Below are 14,129 nucleotides of genomic sequence, written 5' to 3' on the forward strand. Positions count from 1 at the left end.
TCAGAAAATACTACAGGCAGCGCTTTTGGAAGCGGAACGCAATCTAACATTTTTTGCGTGAAACTGTTCACGTTGAGGCGCAAACGCAAATTTTAGCGCGTGTTAACCTTCACGTTCGTGCGAACCCGAAGGTTAACGTGCGCTAAAATTCGCAGTAGTGCACGAACGTGAACATTTTCAAGCAAAAAATGTTTTCACTCACGCGAATCGCATAGCGCGGCCATGATATCACACTTTAGTGAATCGGGTCCATAGTGTGAACAAGCCCTTAATCAGTCATATGAGGCTCTGCTGGTGATGCTGATTGATGACTAAACAATACTTGGTCGCTGGATAGTACAGTTTACCCAGGAATTAGAGATGGTCACTAACCGTAAAATGCTTATCATTTCATCTTGCATGCAAATTTCAGAACATCGTGCATTTGACTGGCCCAATTGTAATCTGCATACAGTTTGCATTACATCTGCACGCAATGTGGAATTACCATCTCTAGCTGGAACCATCATAGGACTGTCAGTAACTTTTGTGAAAGCCAGTGAATATTACACTGCCATATATTTGAGATTTGTTACCCAACATGATCTTTACAGAGGATATCTAACAGTAGTTTTGTAATGATCGCTGTACAGACATGCTACTCAACAATAGGCTAGGCAATGTGTTCTGTATTATAAAGTGAGAAAAGGGTCAGATGCACAAGTAGCACCACCCTGCAGGTACTTAATTTTAACCTGTTAACAGCCCTGCACGCATTATCTCAAGTTAGATAATGCGTGCCAGGGCATCTTGTGCCGACATATATGGTTATGCTGCCTAATGTAGCTATGCAGAGTGGCTCAGGGATCTGCCATATATATCTGTTCTAGGCAGCTGGATTGGTTTCTCCTTGCCTCTACTGGTGGCACTGCACTTCCGACACCCTTCTTCTGAGTTCCGATCACACAATAGGACCAGTGTTGCCAACTCATCCCTTAGATGGACTAGATCCCAGAAAGCTTGCATCATTTAACTCTATTAGTTAGCCATTAAAAAAAGTATTATTTCTTACAAAACGTTGTTTTTTTTCTACCTATACAACTCATCCCTTTAATTACTGACACATCTAATTATCCAGGTTCTGGAGCTACTTACACATAATCAGTGTCTTAACTGCATCTACCTAGCCACAAAACCTGTATAATTCATATGTGTCAGTAATTAAAGGGATGAGTTGGCAACACTGGATAGGACGTGATCATAACTCAGGGTAAGGTGACAGCGTTGCAGCGCTGCCCAGTGGAGGAAGAGGGGTGATAGAAGAGACTCTTCCATTACCCCTCTTCCACCACTGGGCAGTGCTGAAACGCTGATACCATCCCCTGGGCTACGATTACAACATATCATGTGGCATTGCAGCACCACCAGTGGAGGCAAGGAGAAGCGGATCCAGGCGCCTTGAAAAGGTAAATATGACAGCTCCCTGCACTGCTCTGCATACCCTGCCATGCTGGGGAAGGCACACTTCCCCAGCGGCAGAAAAAAATGGACCCCGCAGTGCACATATAGATTTGCTATATATGTCTGCTAAAGGGTTAAATATCCAAACAATAGGTATTAGGGCCTGATTGGTGGCTGCTGACCTGGGGGAAGGCCACGGCCACACAGGCGGAGGTTTTTGAAGTATTTTGGCTGTCTCCGGAAATCTGGCCACCACACTACCAAGGAGGGGGGCGGAGCATCACCTGTGCAAAGACGCCAGGACAGGTACGTATTTCACCCAGCTACCCCCACCCACCCCATCCGATCTCATGCAGACAGAGCCTGTCACTACAGGCTCAGTCAAATTTAACTTCAAGTACTCCTTAAAAAGTGTACCAGAGAGAAACAAACATAAAAGATTCCAGCCCCATCAGCACGGATCGCTCCCACACTATCGTCCTCAGTCTTCTCTGTCTTCTGTACCAGGTCCCATAACTTCGGTCAGTCGAAGCCAGTCTGAATAAGTGCAGTGCGCTCTCTCCATCGGAAAAAAAATAGTACTGCGCAGATGCAGTACTATTCTCCGCCGAAGAGAGCGCAGACTGGCCACGGCTGGCCGAACTTACAAGACAGAAGACAGAGAAGACTGAGGATGGTAGCGTGGGAGCGATACGCGCTGATGGGGCTGGAGGAAGCCCCAAGTATGTATAAATATTTTATGTTTGTGTCTCTCTGGTTTTCTTTAAATGCCATAGAAAACACCTGAAATGTACTACTACTAAATATATCTGTCAAGGGCTTCTTGAGGTAATCTTTACAATACTAGGGGGTACTTGGTGAGCACAGGCCTTGTTAAGCTGATATATTAAAGAAGAATTTGTATGCACATTTCTTAATAAAACATTATCAATAATTAACTGATTTATATCTCCTTTCCCTCTTTCAGGGCCCTGGGAGCAGCATGGTAGTGACGCCACATGTCAGGCAGGTAAGGGAGGAGAACAGAGCTCTTTGCTGGCTATTGACCAACTTGATACACCCAGCTGATTGCTGGCCGAGGCACCAGGGGCATGCTATCCATACATGCTATATTCTCAGCAGAGGCGATTGTTTTCAGCAACCTTGGCCAAGTTTATCTACCTGTGTTTGAAGCTATAGACTAAGATCCCTTCTATGGATGGCTGAACTGCACACTTGTCAACCAGTCCAGCCTCCCATTTGCAGGCACAATTGCGTTTCAGCTGCTATTACAGCAAAAAAAGTGACCAAGGATGCAAGTGCTGCGTTCAGATGCAACTCCTTGTGAGTCTGCCTGTCGACCGCCAATAGGTTTGTTGAAAAGTGCGTGCAGCTGCTCTTTCATCCGTGAACAAGGGCAGCCACACTGCAGAGGATGTCTAGCGTCTGCACAGTAGCATGGAGCTTCTTCCGCTGAGCCCAAGCAACTCAGTACTACAGTGCAAGTGCTAGAGGTCCTCTGCCTGCATAGTGCCGCCACACTCTTTCATATACAGGAGTACAGCCGCAATATTCCAGAGGGTACCAGTGTTGGATTGATGGTCTCAAGGAGGATGCGGAAAGCCTCTGAAGGATTCCGGAGTCTTCCCTGTACTGAGGTATCTGACTTTATTTTTTAAATAACAGGAATTTTAACAAAACTGTGTTACACGATCATACATGTGATTACTCTGGAGTCTTCTCAGGTCACACTGCACAGAGGCTCTGCTGGGTTCATTGTGAAAACTGTCTTGTGTCAGCCATTTGTGAGGTGGAAGTCATTATTCCATGCATGTTATATGCAATGCTGGCATCACTGCTGATGTGTAGTATGCCGCCCCCCTGTGGAGTGAGTGTGTCATTGCAAAAAGCCCAGCCAGGCAGGTGGAGTGTAAAGGGATACAAAAAGACTTACTTCTTGCTTTGTGGGATTTATTAATCAATGACACAAATTCTGAGCATATTTTACACAAAGCCATATAGTGCCATCATGGTTTCCAGCAAGTTTCCTAAAAATGTTATAGCAGCCGCAGAGAAAAAAGGACAATGACATATAGTAATAAATATAGTGACAATATGTTGTTATATAGATTTTTTTGTACCTAAGTGGAATAACCCTTTCACTTTTTATATGCTTAGTCAGCTGATGTTGCCAATTAACACATTGTGGGTTTTCGGACAAAAACAACAACACCCTGGCTTGTGTGATAATGCATATTATAATTCTTAATGCAATCTCTTCATACAACTTTTAAAAGGCAAGATATAAATAGGCATTGCTGGTTATTTCTTTTCTGCAACAAAACAACATTCTGAAAATAAAGACACTGTTACTTCTTTTCTGTAACAAACAATGAAATTACCATGCCAAAATTTGCTTCTCTGATGTCTTACATGACTGGGTGCTTTTCCTTTCACCTGCCCTTTCTTGTCATCTACGACAGTCTGTCTTCTCCTCAGTAAAAGTAAGGACTTGTCCAGTGACTACAAAACAGGTTAATGAGAAGACTTTGTGAGATAAATCGCAGCATGACAGAAAGACAAAATCATGAGTTTCATTTTCTGTATTTTACAGTTTCTAAACACTGCATAAAGTCCACCTGTCCCTTTCTATAGGAGTTTAACACTAAGGCAGGTACACAAAGAGAATAATATAGATGGTTTTTCATACAGCACTGACTTGCTAGTCTGCTACAAGGAAACTTGCTGACTACTGGGGCTCTGAAGAGTCACATGATCAGCTGCTCTACACACATTAAAGGACAGCTGAAGTGAGAAGAATATAGGGGCTGCAATATTTATTTCCTTTTAAACAATCCCAGTTGCCTGGCAGCCCTGCTGATCTATTTGGCAGCAGTAGTGTTTGAATAACACCAGAAGCAAGCATGTAGCTAATCTTGTCAGAACTGACAATAATGTCAGAAACACCTGATCTGCTGCATGCTTGTTCAGGGTCTATGGCTAAATGTATTAGAGGCAGAGGATCAGAAGGACTGCCAGGCAACAGGTATCTTGCTTTAAAAGAAATAAATATGGCAGCCTCCATATACCCCCCCTTCAGTTGTCCTTTAAAGGGGAAAGGGGAACTGTATTGCTTTGCTGAGCATGCATACTTGTGCCTTTGTAAGAGCAAGAGGGAAGAACAAGATGACATCCTTAGTGCTGCACTGCCTCAAGGAAAACCACAGCAATAGACCAAGAAAGCAGGCCGATTGCTATTCAGTCTAGCATAGTTGCATCCAGATTAGGGATGCTTTATACTGTAACTATACAATCTTTTCCCCGTCTGACAACAAACATCTGAATTGGAAAAAAAATATATATTCCTCAAATATCAGCAGCCTTTGCAGCCGTACAGAGTTACACATTTTACAAGTTGTGGATGAAGATGAAAATGAAGGTAATAGTGTTGCAATTGTTTAAAACATACGGCAGATAACTGAGTAAAGATATTTATACCCCGCATTCTATACTGAGAAAACATGAATGTCACCTGCATCTAATTCTAGTCTAGCAACATCCACAATGCTACATGAATGGAACATTGGCACCGCTAAGGTTGCAAGTATTTCTTGTAGCCAAGTATTAAGTAAGACAATACGATGTTAAATCGAGCATAAGAAAACCTCTTGCCCTTTGTCTGCTTAATTGGAAAGGTCTGTGGGTGCCATTAAAATTGTTTGACATCTCTTAAAAAAAAAAAAAAAACCAGCATAGCTGAATAAGTTGTACTGCCTACAAATATGCTAGTATTCCCTACACAAACACTGACAGTCCAGCGCAGGAGACTTGGGCGCAGCAGTGAGTAAATTCAGCGCTGTCAGAAGATGGAGCTGAAGTTACTTATAAAACATTATAATTCGGCCTCCAGCAATTGCTGGAAGCCAAATTATTTCATTCCCCCACTATCCATGATAGTATTTAAAAATCAATGGAAATTTGTGCAGGAGCAGGATCAGCCATACAGGCTGTATCCTGCGCCGATTCCTCTCGTACGCTTCCCTACAACTTGTGCAGCAAATATAAGCTCTTAATTACATACTCAAACAAATAATATCATACGATGTAAAGAACTAGAAGAAGGTTTGCAACCTAAATTCAGGGTCGTCATTTTAAATAATGGGTATTTTAAGTGCACACCCCCCCATGTCGCCATCCATAGCCACAGGAGGCCCATCTGATAGGGGTAATTGTGGCCACCATGACTGCCACCGCCCCCAATCACAAGCAGCAACCACATCTGCTCGGGAGCATTTATCTATAGGGGCTGCTCCACCAGTACCTACAAACACTGAGTAACTTATTGGAGCATAACACCACGCTAATCTAGCGGCTTCTACAGCTGCATACACTCAATTGTTAACCAATACACATGCAGACTTGGTGGCCTAAGATTTATCCTTTTTGGTTGCAGGAAGGCTGATTTTCAGCAGATTTAGCCACTAACAGTTCCGCCCTAACCTGACCATTTTGGCCAGCTAGCTTATACTCTGCAAGAGACAAAAGCAGCTGCATGAGAACTTCCCAGCATAGCTTCATCTTTTATTTCATTGAAGGCATAGCTGAAGGCTAAAGGCCCATACTCACGGGGGACGGCCGTCGCCGCAACCGCGTGGCACGCGCGTGTTGCGGCGACAGTTCCCCCGTGTGTATGATGCGCGCGCCCCGAACCGTCGCCCGTCGGAGCTGTCGCCAGGCGATTGACCTGTTCAATCGCCGGCTACAGTCGTCGCCGCAACCTCGCCGGAACTGTCGCTAGCCCCGCATGTGTATGTGGGCTAGCGACAGCTACCCACACACACCACACGGAGCTTCCGGCGGGGGGGGAGGAAACTCGGCGACAGCTTCCGCCGCATCGCTAATCCCTCTGCTGCCGTGTGGATGCAGAGGGATTTGGCGACGAGCTGTCGCCGAACTGCCGCCGAACTGTCGCGCACACGCTCCCGTGGGTACTTAGCTTTAGAAATGTGACCGCAAAAACACTGGCCCAAATATGAGTAGATCAAATCTCTAGCCATCCTTCAGTTGATGTACTTGTGAAAATACAATAGAAGGCTGTGCCCATTCTGTAAATCTTGTAATTGTGTAATAAATTATAATAGAGTACTCACCGAATCCTGGAACAGAATGGACCATGTGCTGTCTGAACACTTAAAGCAGGACTCTTCAAAGTATTCCAACCATCTGGGTAAATTGTGGCTAATGACGTTTTCTATTTGCTCCTGTGCAACAGGTTCCCTTGTTTCCTGCAGCCGATGCAAGATGATCGATGATGGAGGTTCCTTTATATCATCCTGAATAATACATGAACAAAAGCAATGTAACAACACCAATAAGGGCTTCAGTGATATGGGAGGGAATATTTGGGTAAAACACCAATCCCTACCTTAAGTGGGAAAATGACTTTCCATGGTCGGTGAGCAGCGTCACAGTATTCCCTCTGATGGACGAGCTGGAGGAAGCTTGGCTGCCCATTCTTTGTGCTTGAAGCTTCATGTGCTGTACGGTGATACCTTGCTGCTTTCTGTTCTTGTACTTTTCCCAGTCTTCTCTGTTACAGTCAAAACAAGAGAAATAAAAACCATAGCAGAACATTGCAGTTCCAATGACAAATATTAGCTCATTGTGGGATGATCCACAAATGCATTTTATGCATGTTATTTTAGGGTGCTGAACATGCACAAGGGTATACTTATATAAACTTCCATTGCTCAAAACCTAATGTTCATCTACTTATATTGCCTAAAATAATGTGTGAGGAAGTAGATAACCCACAAGCGTGCACAAACGCTGCCTGTTATAGAATTCATGCAGTGATTAGGAGCCTAGTTAGGCAGCACAAACCGAATGAGGATCGCAAATGTGAGGAAACAATCCTGTACAATATGAGCCATCTGGCAACACGGACAGAAATATTTTATCTAACCACTGTTGGGTAAGAGACAATAACACAGACAGTGTAACCTTGTCCTCTATCAAGTATAGGGCTTGTCCTGCTGCTGCACACGCCGGCGGCGTTAAATACTATTCCCCCTCTAGGTCCACGTTGATAGTGGGGAATGATGTAATTCGGCTTCCAGCTATTGCTAGAGGCATTACAGTGTTTTCAAAGTAACTTCAGCTCCGTCTTCAAACGGCGCCAAAATTACTGACTGTGTGCCACTACAGCAGTAATTACTATTATGGTCTATGGTGGCACCGGCTGTGCCCAAGTCTCCTGCGCTGCATTTGCAGTGTTCGCCTGCAGCTGTCTTGCCAGTGTATGACAAATTCACTGTATCCAAGGAGAGCCACATCCGAGTGCTGAGACCTCAATGTAACACCTAAGTGCCTTCCCAGCCACTGCTGTTAAGAACTCTATTATACAGTGCTGTTAATAGGTACCCAAATTACCTACTTGACCACTTATTTGGACAGTTTTCTGCAACCGAGACCAATGAATAAACAGACATGTAGAGAGAGACAATGAGTTGATCAGACATGTCCATTTTCAGTGTATTTGTAGTCTCTGTTGATGTAGAGGAATGTGAAGCCTTGTCTTGCATAATACCACATGCAGTACATATGCCAACTGACGTAGTGGAAGCCTACAGAGGCGGAATACATCCATTTTCCATGGTAAATAAATGGACATGACAAAACCTGCAATCTTGCACTGGAGGGTGGCTGTGCTGGGCTGACTTGCTATCCAGGAGAGGCTTTTTTGGAACTGGGTTGGCCTCTGCATGATGCTGGCAGGCTTTGCCATGTGTCTTGCTGGCCTACTCCATCTGGCTCTGCAGGTCTGCAGGTCATAGCAGACTATTCTGCACTCACAAGTAGTGTATCTCTTTCTGATTGGAGGCTGTGGCTTCCTATTAACCCTTCCCACATTCTCTCCTCTCTAATCTGCAGCTACTCCAGTTGGACACAGCCCTCCCACCTTCTAGAACTTCTGCTGCCCACACTTCCTACTCCGCTATCTATGTCTGCACCCTCCCTAAGGTATTCCCAAACAGGGCTCAGTCACACTATGTGAGTTGCAGTGAGTTTTGACTCACTGCACACAGTGTGCATTTTACATGGTAACATGAGAGTCCATAGACTTTCATTATATCATTCACTACAACAGTCAGTTGCTGTGCAGTGCATTTTAACTCAGAAGTTAAAACTCATAGAAATGCATGGAAATGCACAACAACTCAAACCCATTCATACGTTTTTTATTCATGCATTTCAACTCACTGACTAGTGTGAATGAGCCCTAAAGTGCAGTCCTCCTGCTGAAAAGCAAAGGCTGTAGTAATAGTAAAGTACACACCTGTTGCAATGCTAGGGTTGCGGGAATTGTAAAGTACCCTCCTGCTACAAAGCTAAGGCTACAGACATAGTTAAGTACACACCTGCTGCAAAGCAAGGGCTGCCGAAATTGTAAAATACACTCCTGCTACAATGATAATTCTACAGACTTAGTGAAGTACACTCCTGCTGCAAAGCTAAGGGAATAGTAATAGTAAAGTACACTCCTGATGCAAGGCAAAGGCTGCAGGAATACTAAAATATACTCCTGCTGTAATGTTAAGGCTGCTGGTATTGTAAAGTACACTCCTTCTACTGCAAAGCTTAGGCTGCAGAAATAGTAAAGTACACTCCTGCTGTAATGCTAAGGCTGCAGGAGTTCTGCAGCACTTTACAGAGTACGCAGGCCCAGATTTACTTCACCGGAGCCTATAGGCACAGATGTCCTGGCACCTTAGACATGAACCTACAAACCCTCTCCAAACTGCACTGCAAGTGTGTTGGCTGTTCCAGCTGTCACTTATTCCTTACTTCCCTTGCCTGTCATAGGTAGCTACAGGTGCTCCTTAATATTAGGTAGGCAGAAGTACCCTCAGTATTAAGTAGCTAGAGGAGGCACTGAGTGAAGGGAGACCTCGCCAGTGGAATGCCAAGTGCAGAGTGAGTAACCTCTCATCAGGACTCTACATAGGGAAGGAGGCTCTCAGGGAGGGGAGCAAACTGCCTTTCCATCTTCAAGCACCTGTAGGCACGTGCCTACAGTGCCTTATGGTAAATCCTGCCCTGAGAGTACGCATTCACATCACTAACTGTCCCTCCTGTGAGGAAGGACAGTTAGTGACAGTCACATATCCATTGTAGTCTAGGGCCAATTCCGGGGTAAGCCAATTAACTTATCTGTATGATTTTGGGATGTGGGAGGAAACAGGAGCGCCCGGTGGAAACCCACACAGACACTGGGAGAACATACAAACTCTGTGCATATAGCCTCCTGGCTGGGATCTGATCCAAGGACCCAGCACTGCAAGGTCGAGAGTGCTTCCCATCATAGAAATGCCCAGGAATAGTAAAGCACACTCCTAATGCAAAACTAAAGCTGCAGGAATAGTAAAGTGCTCTTCTCCTGTAAAGCAGAGGCTACATGAACAGTAAAGTGCATTTCTCCTACTACAAAGCTAATGCTGCAGGAACAGTAAAGTACACACCTCCTGTTGCTGCCCATTGGTTTCTTTGTTGACTTTTTTCTGCTTTTTGATGTTCTGAGGAGCCACATGGTTCTTTATTGTAGAATCCTGAAAGAAATAATCACTATTTAAATAAAGGAAAGCACTGTTCTAGACATGATGGTAACCGTGTTATGTTTTATGAAGGTAATAAAGTATACAAATATTGTATAAATTTTTCCAAAGCAAAAAAAACAGCAGCAATATTATCATGCAAAATGACAACTCCTAATAATAACACAGCCTGAGAAATAACAAAGATTATTGCATGATTCTATATCCCACCTCTCCTGTACATGGAATTCAACTTTACTTTGTGTGACTAGTTAGGACAAAAATCAAGTGCAGTGTTTCCGATGCATGCTGGGAAATGTCTGATGTTTTCAAATGACAGCATGCCTGCATTTTATGCAGATAAATAAGTCTGCAAAATACTCCTGTATAATACTAGTGTCACACTTCTCTCTAGGTAATGGTGCTTACAGTGTAAGTACTTTTATACTTCAAAATGTAAAAAAAAAACCAGACATGCAAAACATTCCAAACAAGCAAATCCTAACTCAAAAAGACATGGAAATAAAAGTTAAAAAACTTCCAGTCAATTTACAGTCTGCTGATGAACTTACACAACTGGAAGTAAACTGATCAATAGCTTGCAGCTTTGCTTTGAGCACTGTAAAAACAGCGCAGGCGATTTGGGCGCAGCTGATGCCACCATAGGCCGTAATAGGAATTACGGCTATAGCAGCGCACAGTGAGTGATTTGGGGGCCATCAAAAGAAAGAGCACAAATTACTCTAAAAATACTGTAATTCGGCCGCCAGCAATAGCTGGAAGCCGATTTACGTCTTCCCCCACTATCCATGGCAGCCTGGAGTGGGAATAGTAATTAACGTCACCGGGACTTGTGCAGGAGCAGGCTAAGCCTTTAAACAGCTTTACCCTGCGCCCAAATCTTTCAGCTGCAGTTTCATAGGTATGCACTTTGCTTTGCCCCTGGTCACTTGGAGAGAGTGTCGGTTTAAGCCTCTCTCACATTGCCATAGAAAAAAAGTTCTATGTAGCAGAATGAAATGGAACAAATCCAAACAGATGCCAATTACTCAATTCAGAACAGACTCATTTGGTTCGTCCGGATGAGTGGAGTGCAAGATTGGATCCTGCACAATGTTTACGGATTGGTCAGACACAGGGATGCTGATGGAGTCAATGAAAGCTTATGAGAACTGACAGTGTCAGTTCTCACTAAATTGGTCGCCATGTACATTTCGCCTTTTTTTTTCTCACCTGCCGCCATCACGTTCAGGTTCTCCGCCGCTACTGGCACCACCACTCTGCCCACTGCAGGGGAGAAGAGTCGATAAACAGATCTGAGTCCCATCAAAAGCATCACCCCACTGGATTGCAACAGACCAATCAGATTTCTCCATGGTTTGGCCATTCCCTCTGGTCTGTTGCAATCCAATTGGGAGCCTCAATACTTCTGCTGTGTTTTTCCAGTCTGTATGCCAGCCCGTTTCCTGTGAAGTGGAACCAAGCGGTGAGGGAGCGGGAATATGATGGCGACAGGTATGCTGAGCGTGTGACAACATAAAAAAGAACAGAAAAATGGATTAAAAACTGATGCCCAACGTAAAATAATGATCCATTTATACGGAAAACTGATCAGTTTTTACGGATCAGCATTTTATCTGGTACAGTGTGAACAGGGCCTAACCTATTTTGTGTACAAATTAGTGATGTGTTTCTAGAATGATTGACCATCTGGTGAGTCAGCATACAGGGATGAGCAACACTACTGCAAAAGAAAACTCCATGCAACTATGACTACAGCAAGCAGACTACATACGAATCATCTCCACTTAACTAATGACTCTTTAAAAATGATTTAGTTGCACCGGTGGCGATTGGGGATACCAGTGTTCATAGTAAGCTGTGACCATTTTTATGAAATTAGATTTTATTATTGTGTATTTATATAGTTCTGACATCTTCTGCAGAGCTTACAGTCTGTAGCCATGTCATTAATGGTCCCTCAGAGGAGATGACAGTCTAGTCCCCATCACAGTCTAGAGTCCCTATCCCCTCTCTACTGGCTGCTTTTAGCCTCTCTACCGGATGCTTGTTGCCCCTCTACCAGTTGCTAGTTGCCACTACCACCTGCTTGTTGCCACTCTACCACCTGCTTGCTGCCACTCTACCAGCTGCTTGCTGCCACTCTACCAGCTGCTTGCTGCCACTCTACCAGCTGCTTGCTGCCACTCTACCAGCTGCTTGCTGCCACTCTGCCAAATTAGAATTAGAGAGACATTCAACTTAAAATGACAGTTTTGGGTAGACAGTGTTGCATATTTTTTCACTACAAATATTTATTGGCATGCATAGGGCATATACACACACACACACACAAGCAAATTAGTTTAAATAGCATTACAAAGAGAAGAACTAAAGCTTGAGCTGAGCTAAATTATGACCATAAATGCAAATAGACCAACATCTACCTGGCAGACTTCCAGTTTGCCTATAAGTGTATTTGTTTTTCTTTTTACTTTGTAAGGCATCTTAGATCATAACTTAAGCTCTGATCAAAAAGGAGAAACCAGTACAGTTAAAAGATGGGAGGAGATGCAGATGTCACAACACTCTAACTTACCACAGTCCCTACTGCTCAGAGACAGGTACTCGCTTCAGTGTAGTACATCAGCAACCCTTCAAGACTTGACAAGCAATATGGGTGGAACATGGATGCTTTCATTTTGTTTACCAATGACAGTTCTGTAAATTATGGCAGGTTGCAAAGATGCCGCCAAAAGGTGTTGTAAGCTATAGTATATCAACCCAAACATTTAAAGATGGGTGATATAAAATACATGAAGACTCACGGAGATTCAAATCCAAAGCAAATGCACCATGCTCGAAATGCGTCTGGTCTTGGCCACCTATCTATTCACTGAAATTAAAACCATCAGGAACTAATGGCAACCTCAGCAGAATAGGATAGGCTGTGTTTTGGAATACTCAGTGCAAGCCAAACACAACAGTGAATGCATTGTAAACACAGGTTAACATTGCTCCATATGATCTCATCAAAAATTCAGTCCTTTGGAAACGAGTTAAATGCTAAAAAAAAAAAAAAAAAAGTTTGTGTACGCTATTCTATAAAAAGATGTTACAGTAGAGTTCCTTCATTGTAAACTCCAAGGGGCCAGGAAAAGTAGTTTAAAATATCAGTAGTTCACTATTTGTGATTGTAATAGCTGAAAATGTGAAGTCCGTAAGGGTGTCCACTGATGTTGTTGACCACCCCTCCACTGATCTGTCGAGATGGATCACTCTTCCTGGATGTCTACGGTTGTTGCAGTAATTTCAGTAGGCGCCACTTACTCATTCTCCCTGCCTCCCCTCTTAATAGAGTCCTCTGTTTAACCAAGATGCATGTCTGCTTAGTGCTTGTTTTAGGTAAAATACTTCAAAGTTTATACATAGCTTTACACTTTGTGGTGAACCAATGAAAATCCTCCACGGTGCTCAAGGATTCCTATTGGTGTTTTGCAAACCAATGGGGGCCTACTGCTTCTGATGGGGTTCTCGGATATGTATACTGGTATTTCTTTTATGCAGAGGACCAGAGCAGCAGAACGTAAATGTAATGGCAACAGGTACCGACTAGGTGGAGATGCCAAAACTGAACAGAAAAAGTAGATGATGCAATTGTAACAAACTGATCAATGTAAACTGAAAATTGATTAGTTTTTACAGGATCTGTTTTTGATCTGGTACATTGTGAACCCAGCCTATATCCGGAAATGCAGTAGGTATTTATTAAATGGTGACAGGGCAAGTGTGACAGCTACAGTTCAGTGTGAATAATACATAAACAGTTGTTACAGAGTTGAGACGTACACCCCCTCTGCCACATCCACCCCAATGGTACATCTCAACTTTGTAACTATGTAACAATGAATTATTCTTCTGCAGTGCTGTACATACTCTCCTTCTATTTGTGATACTGAACCAGTAATGTCAGCACATTTGAACTGCACACATGTTCCAGTTAACAGCCTAAACTTGTAGAAAGGCTGACAGGGCCAAGTCCCTTCATAAAATTGCTAACTGCATGCTATGCTACTTTTTTGGCTTTAGTACACTTCTAAATACCTTGTCAGTAGC

At 43.5% G+C, this 14,129-nt stretch overlaps 1 protein-coding gene across 3 annotated transcripts in view; it reads right to left on the reverse strand.

The window, feature by feature from the left end:
• LOC137563286 (threonine--tRNA ligase 2, cytoplasmic) overlaps nt 1-14,129 on the reverse strand; it is a 63,371-nt gene that overhangs the window by 40,866 nt on the left and 8,376 nt on the right. The window contains exons 2-5 of one of the 3 annotated variants that reach the window (XM_068275547.1): nt 9,942-10,028; nt 6,845-7,009; nt 6,570-6,752; nt 3,853-3,942 (exon numbers count right to left, since the gene is read on the reverse strand). The exons of 1 other annotated variant lie outside the window; for it this stretch is intronic. In XM_068275547.1, the coding sequence (XP_068131648.1) occupies nt 3,853-3,942; nt 6,570-6,752; nt 6,845-7,009; nt 9,942-10,028 (525 nt within the window). Of the gene's footprint in view, nt 1-3,821; nt 3,943-6,569; nt 6,753-6,844; nt 7,010-9,941; nt 10,029-14,129 lie in introns of those variants that run through there. One more of the 3 variants, XM_068275549.1, reaches the window with a different exon arrangement.

Source organism: Hyperolius riggenbachi, chromosome 3 (genome assembly GCF_040937935.1).
Source record: "Hyperolius riggenbachi isolate aHypRig1 chromosome 3, aHypRig1.pri, whole genome shotgun sequence".
Taxonomy (NCBI): Eukaryota; Metazoa; Chordata; class Amphibia; order Anura; family Hyperoliidae; genus Hyperolius; species Hyperolius riggenbachi.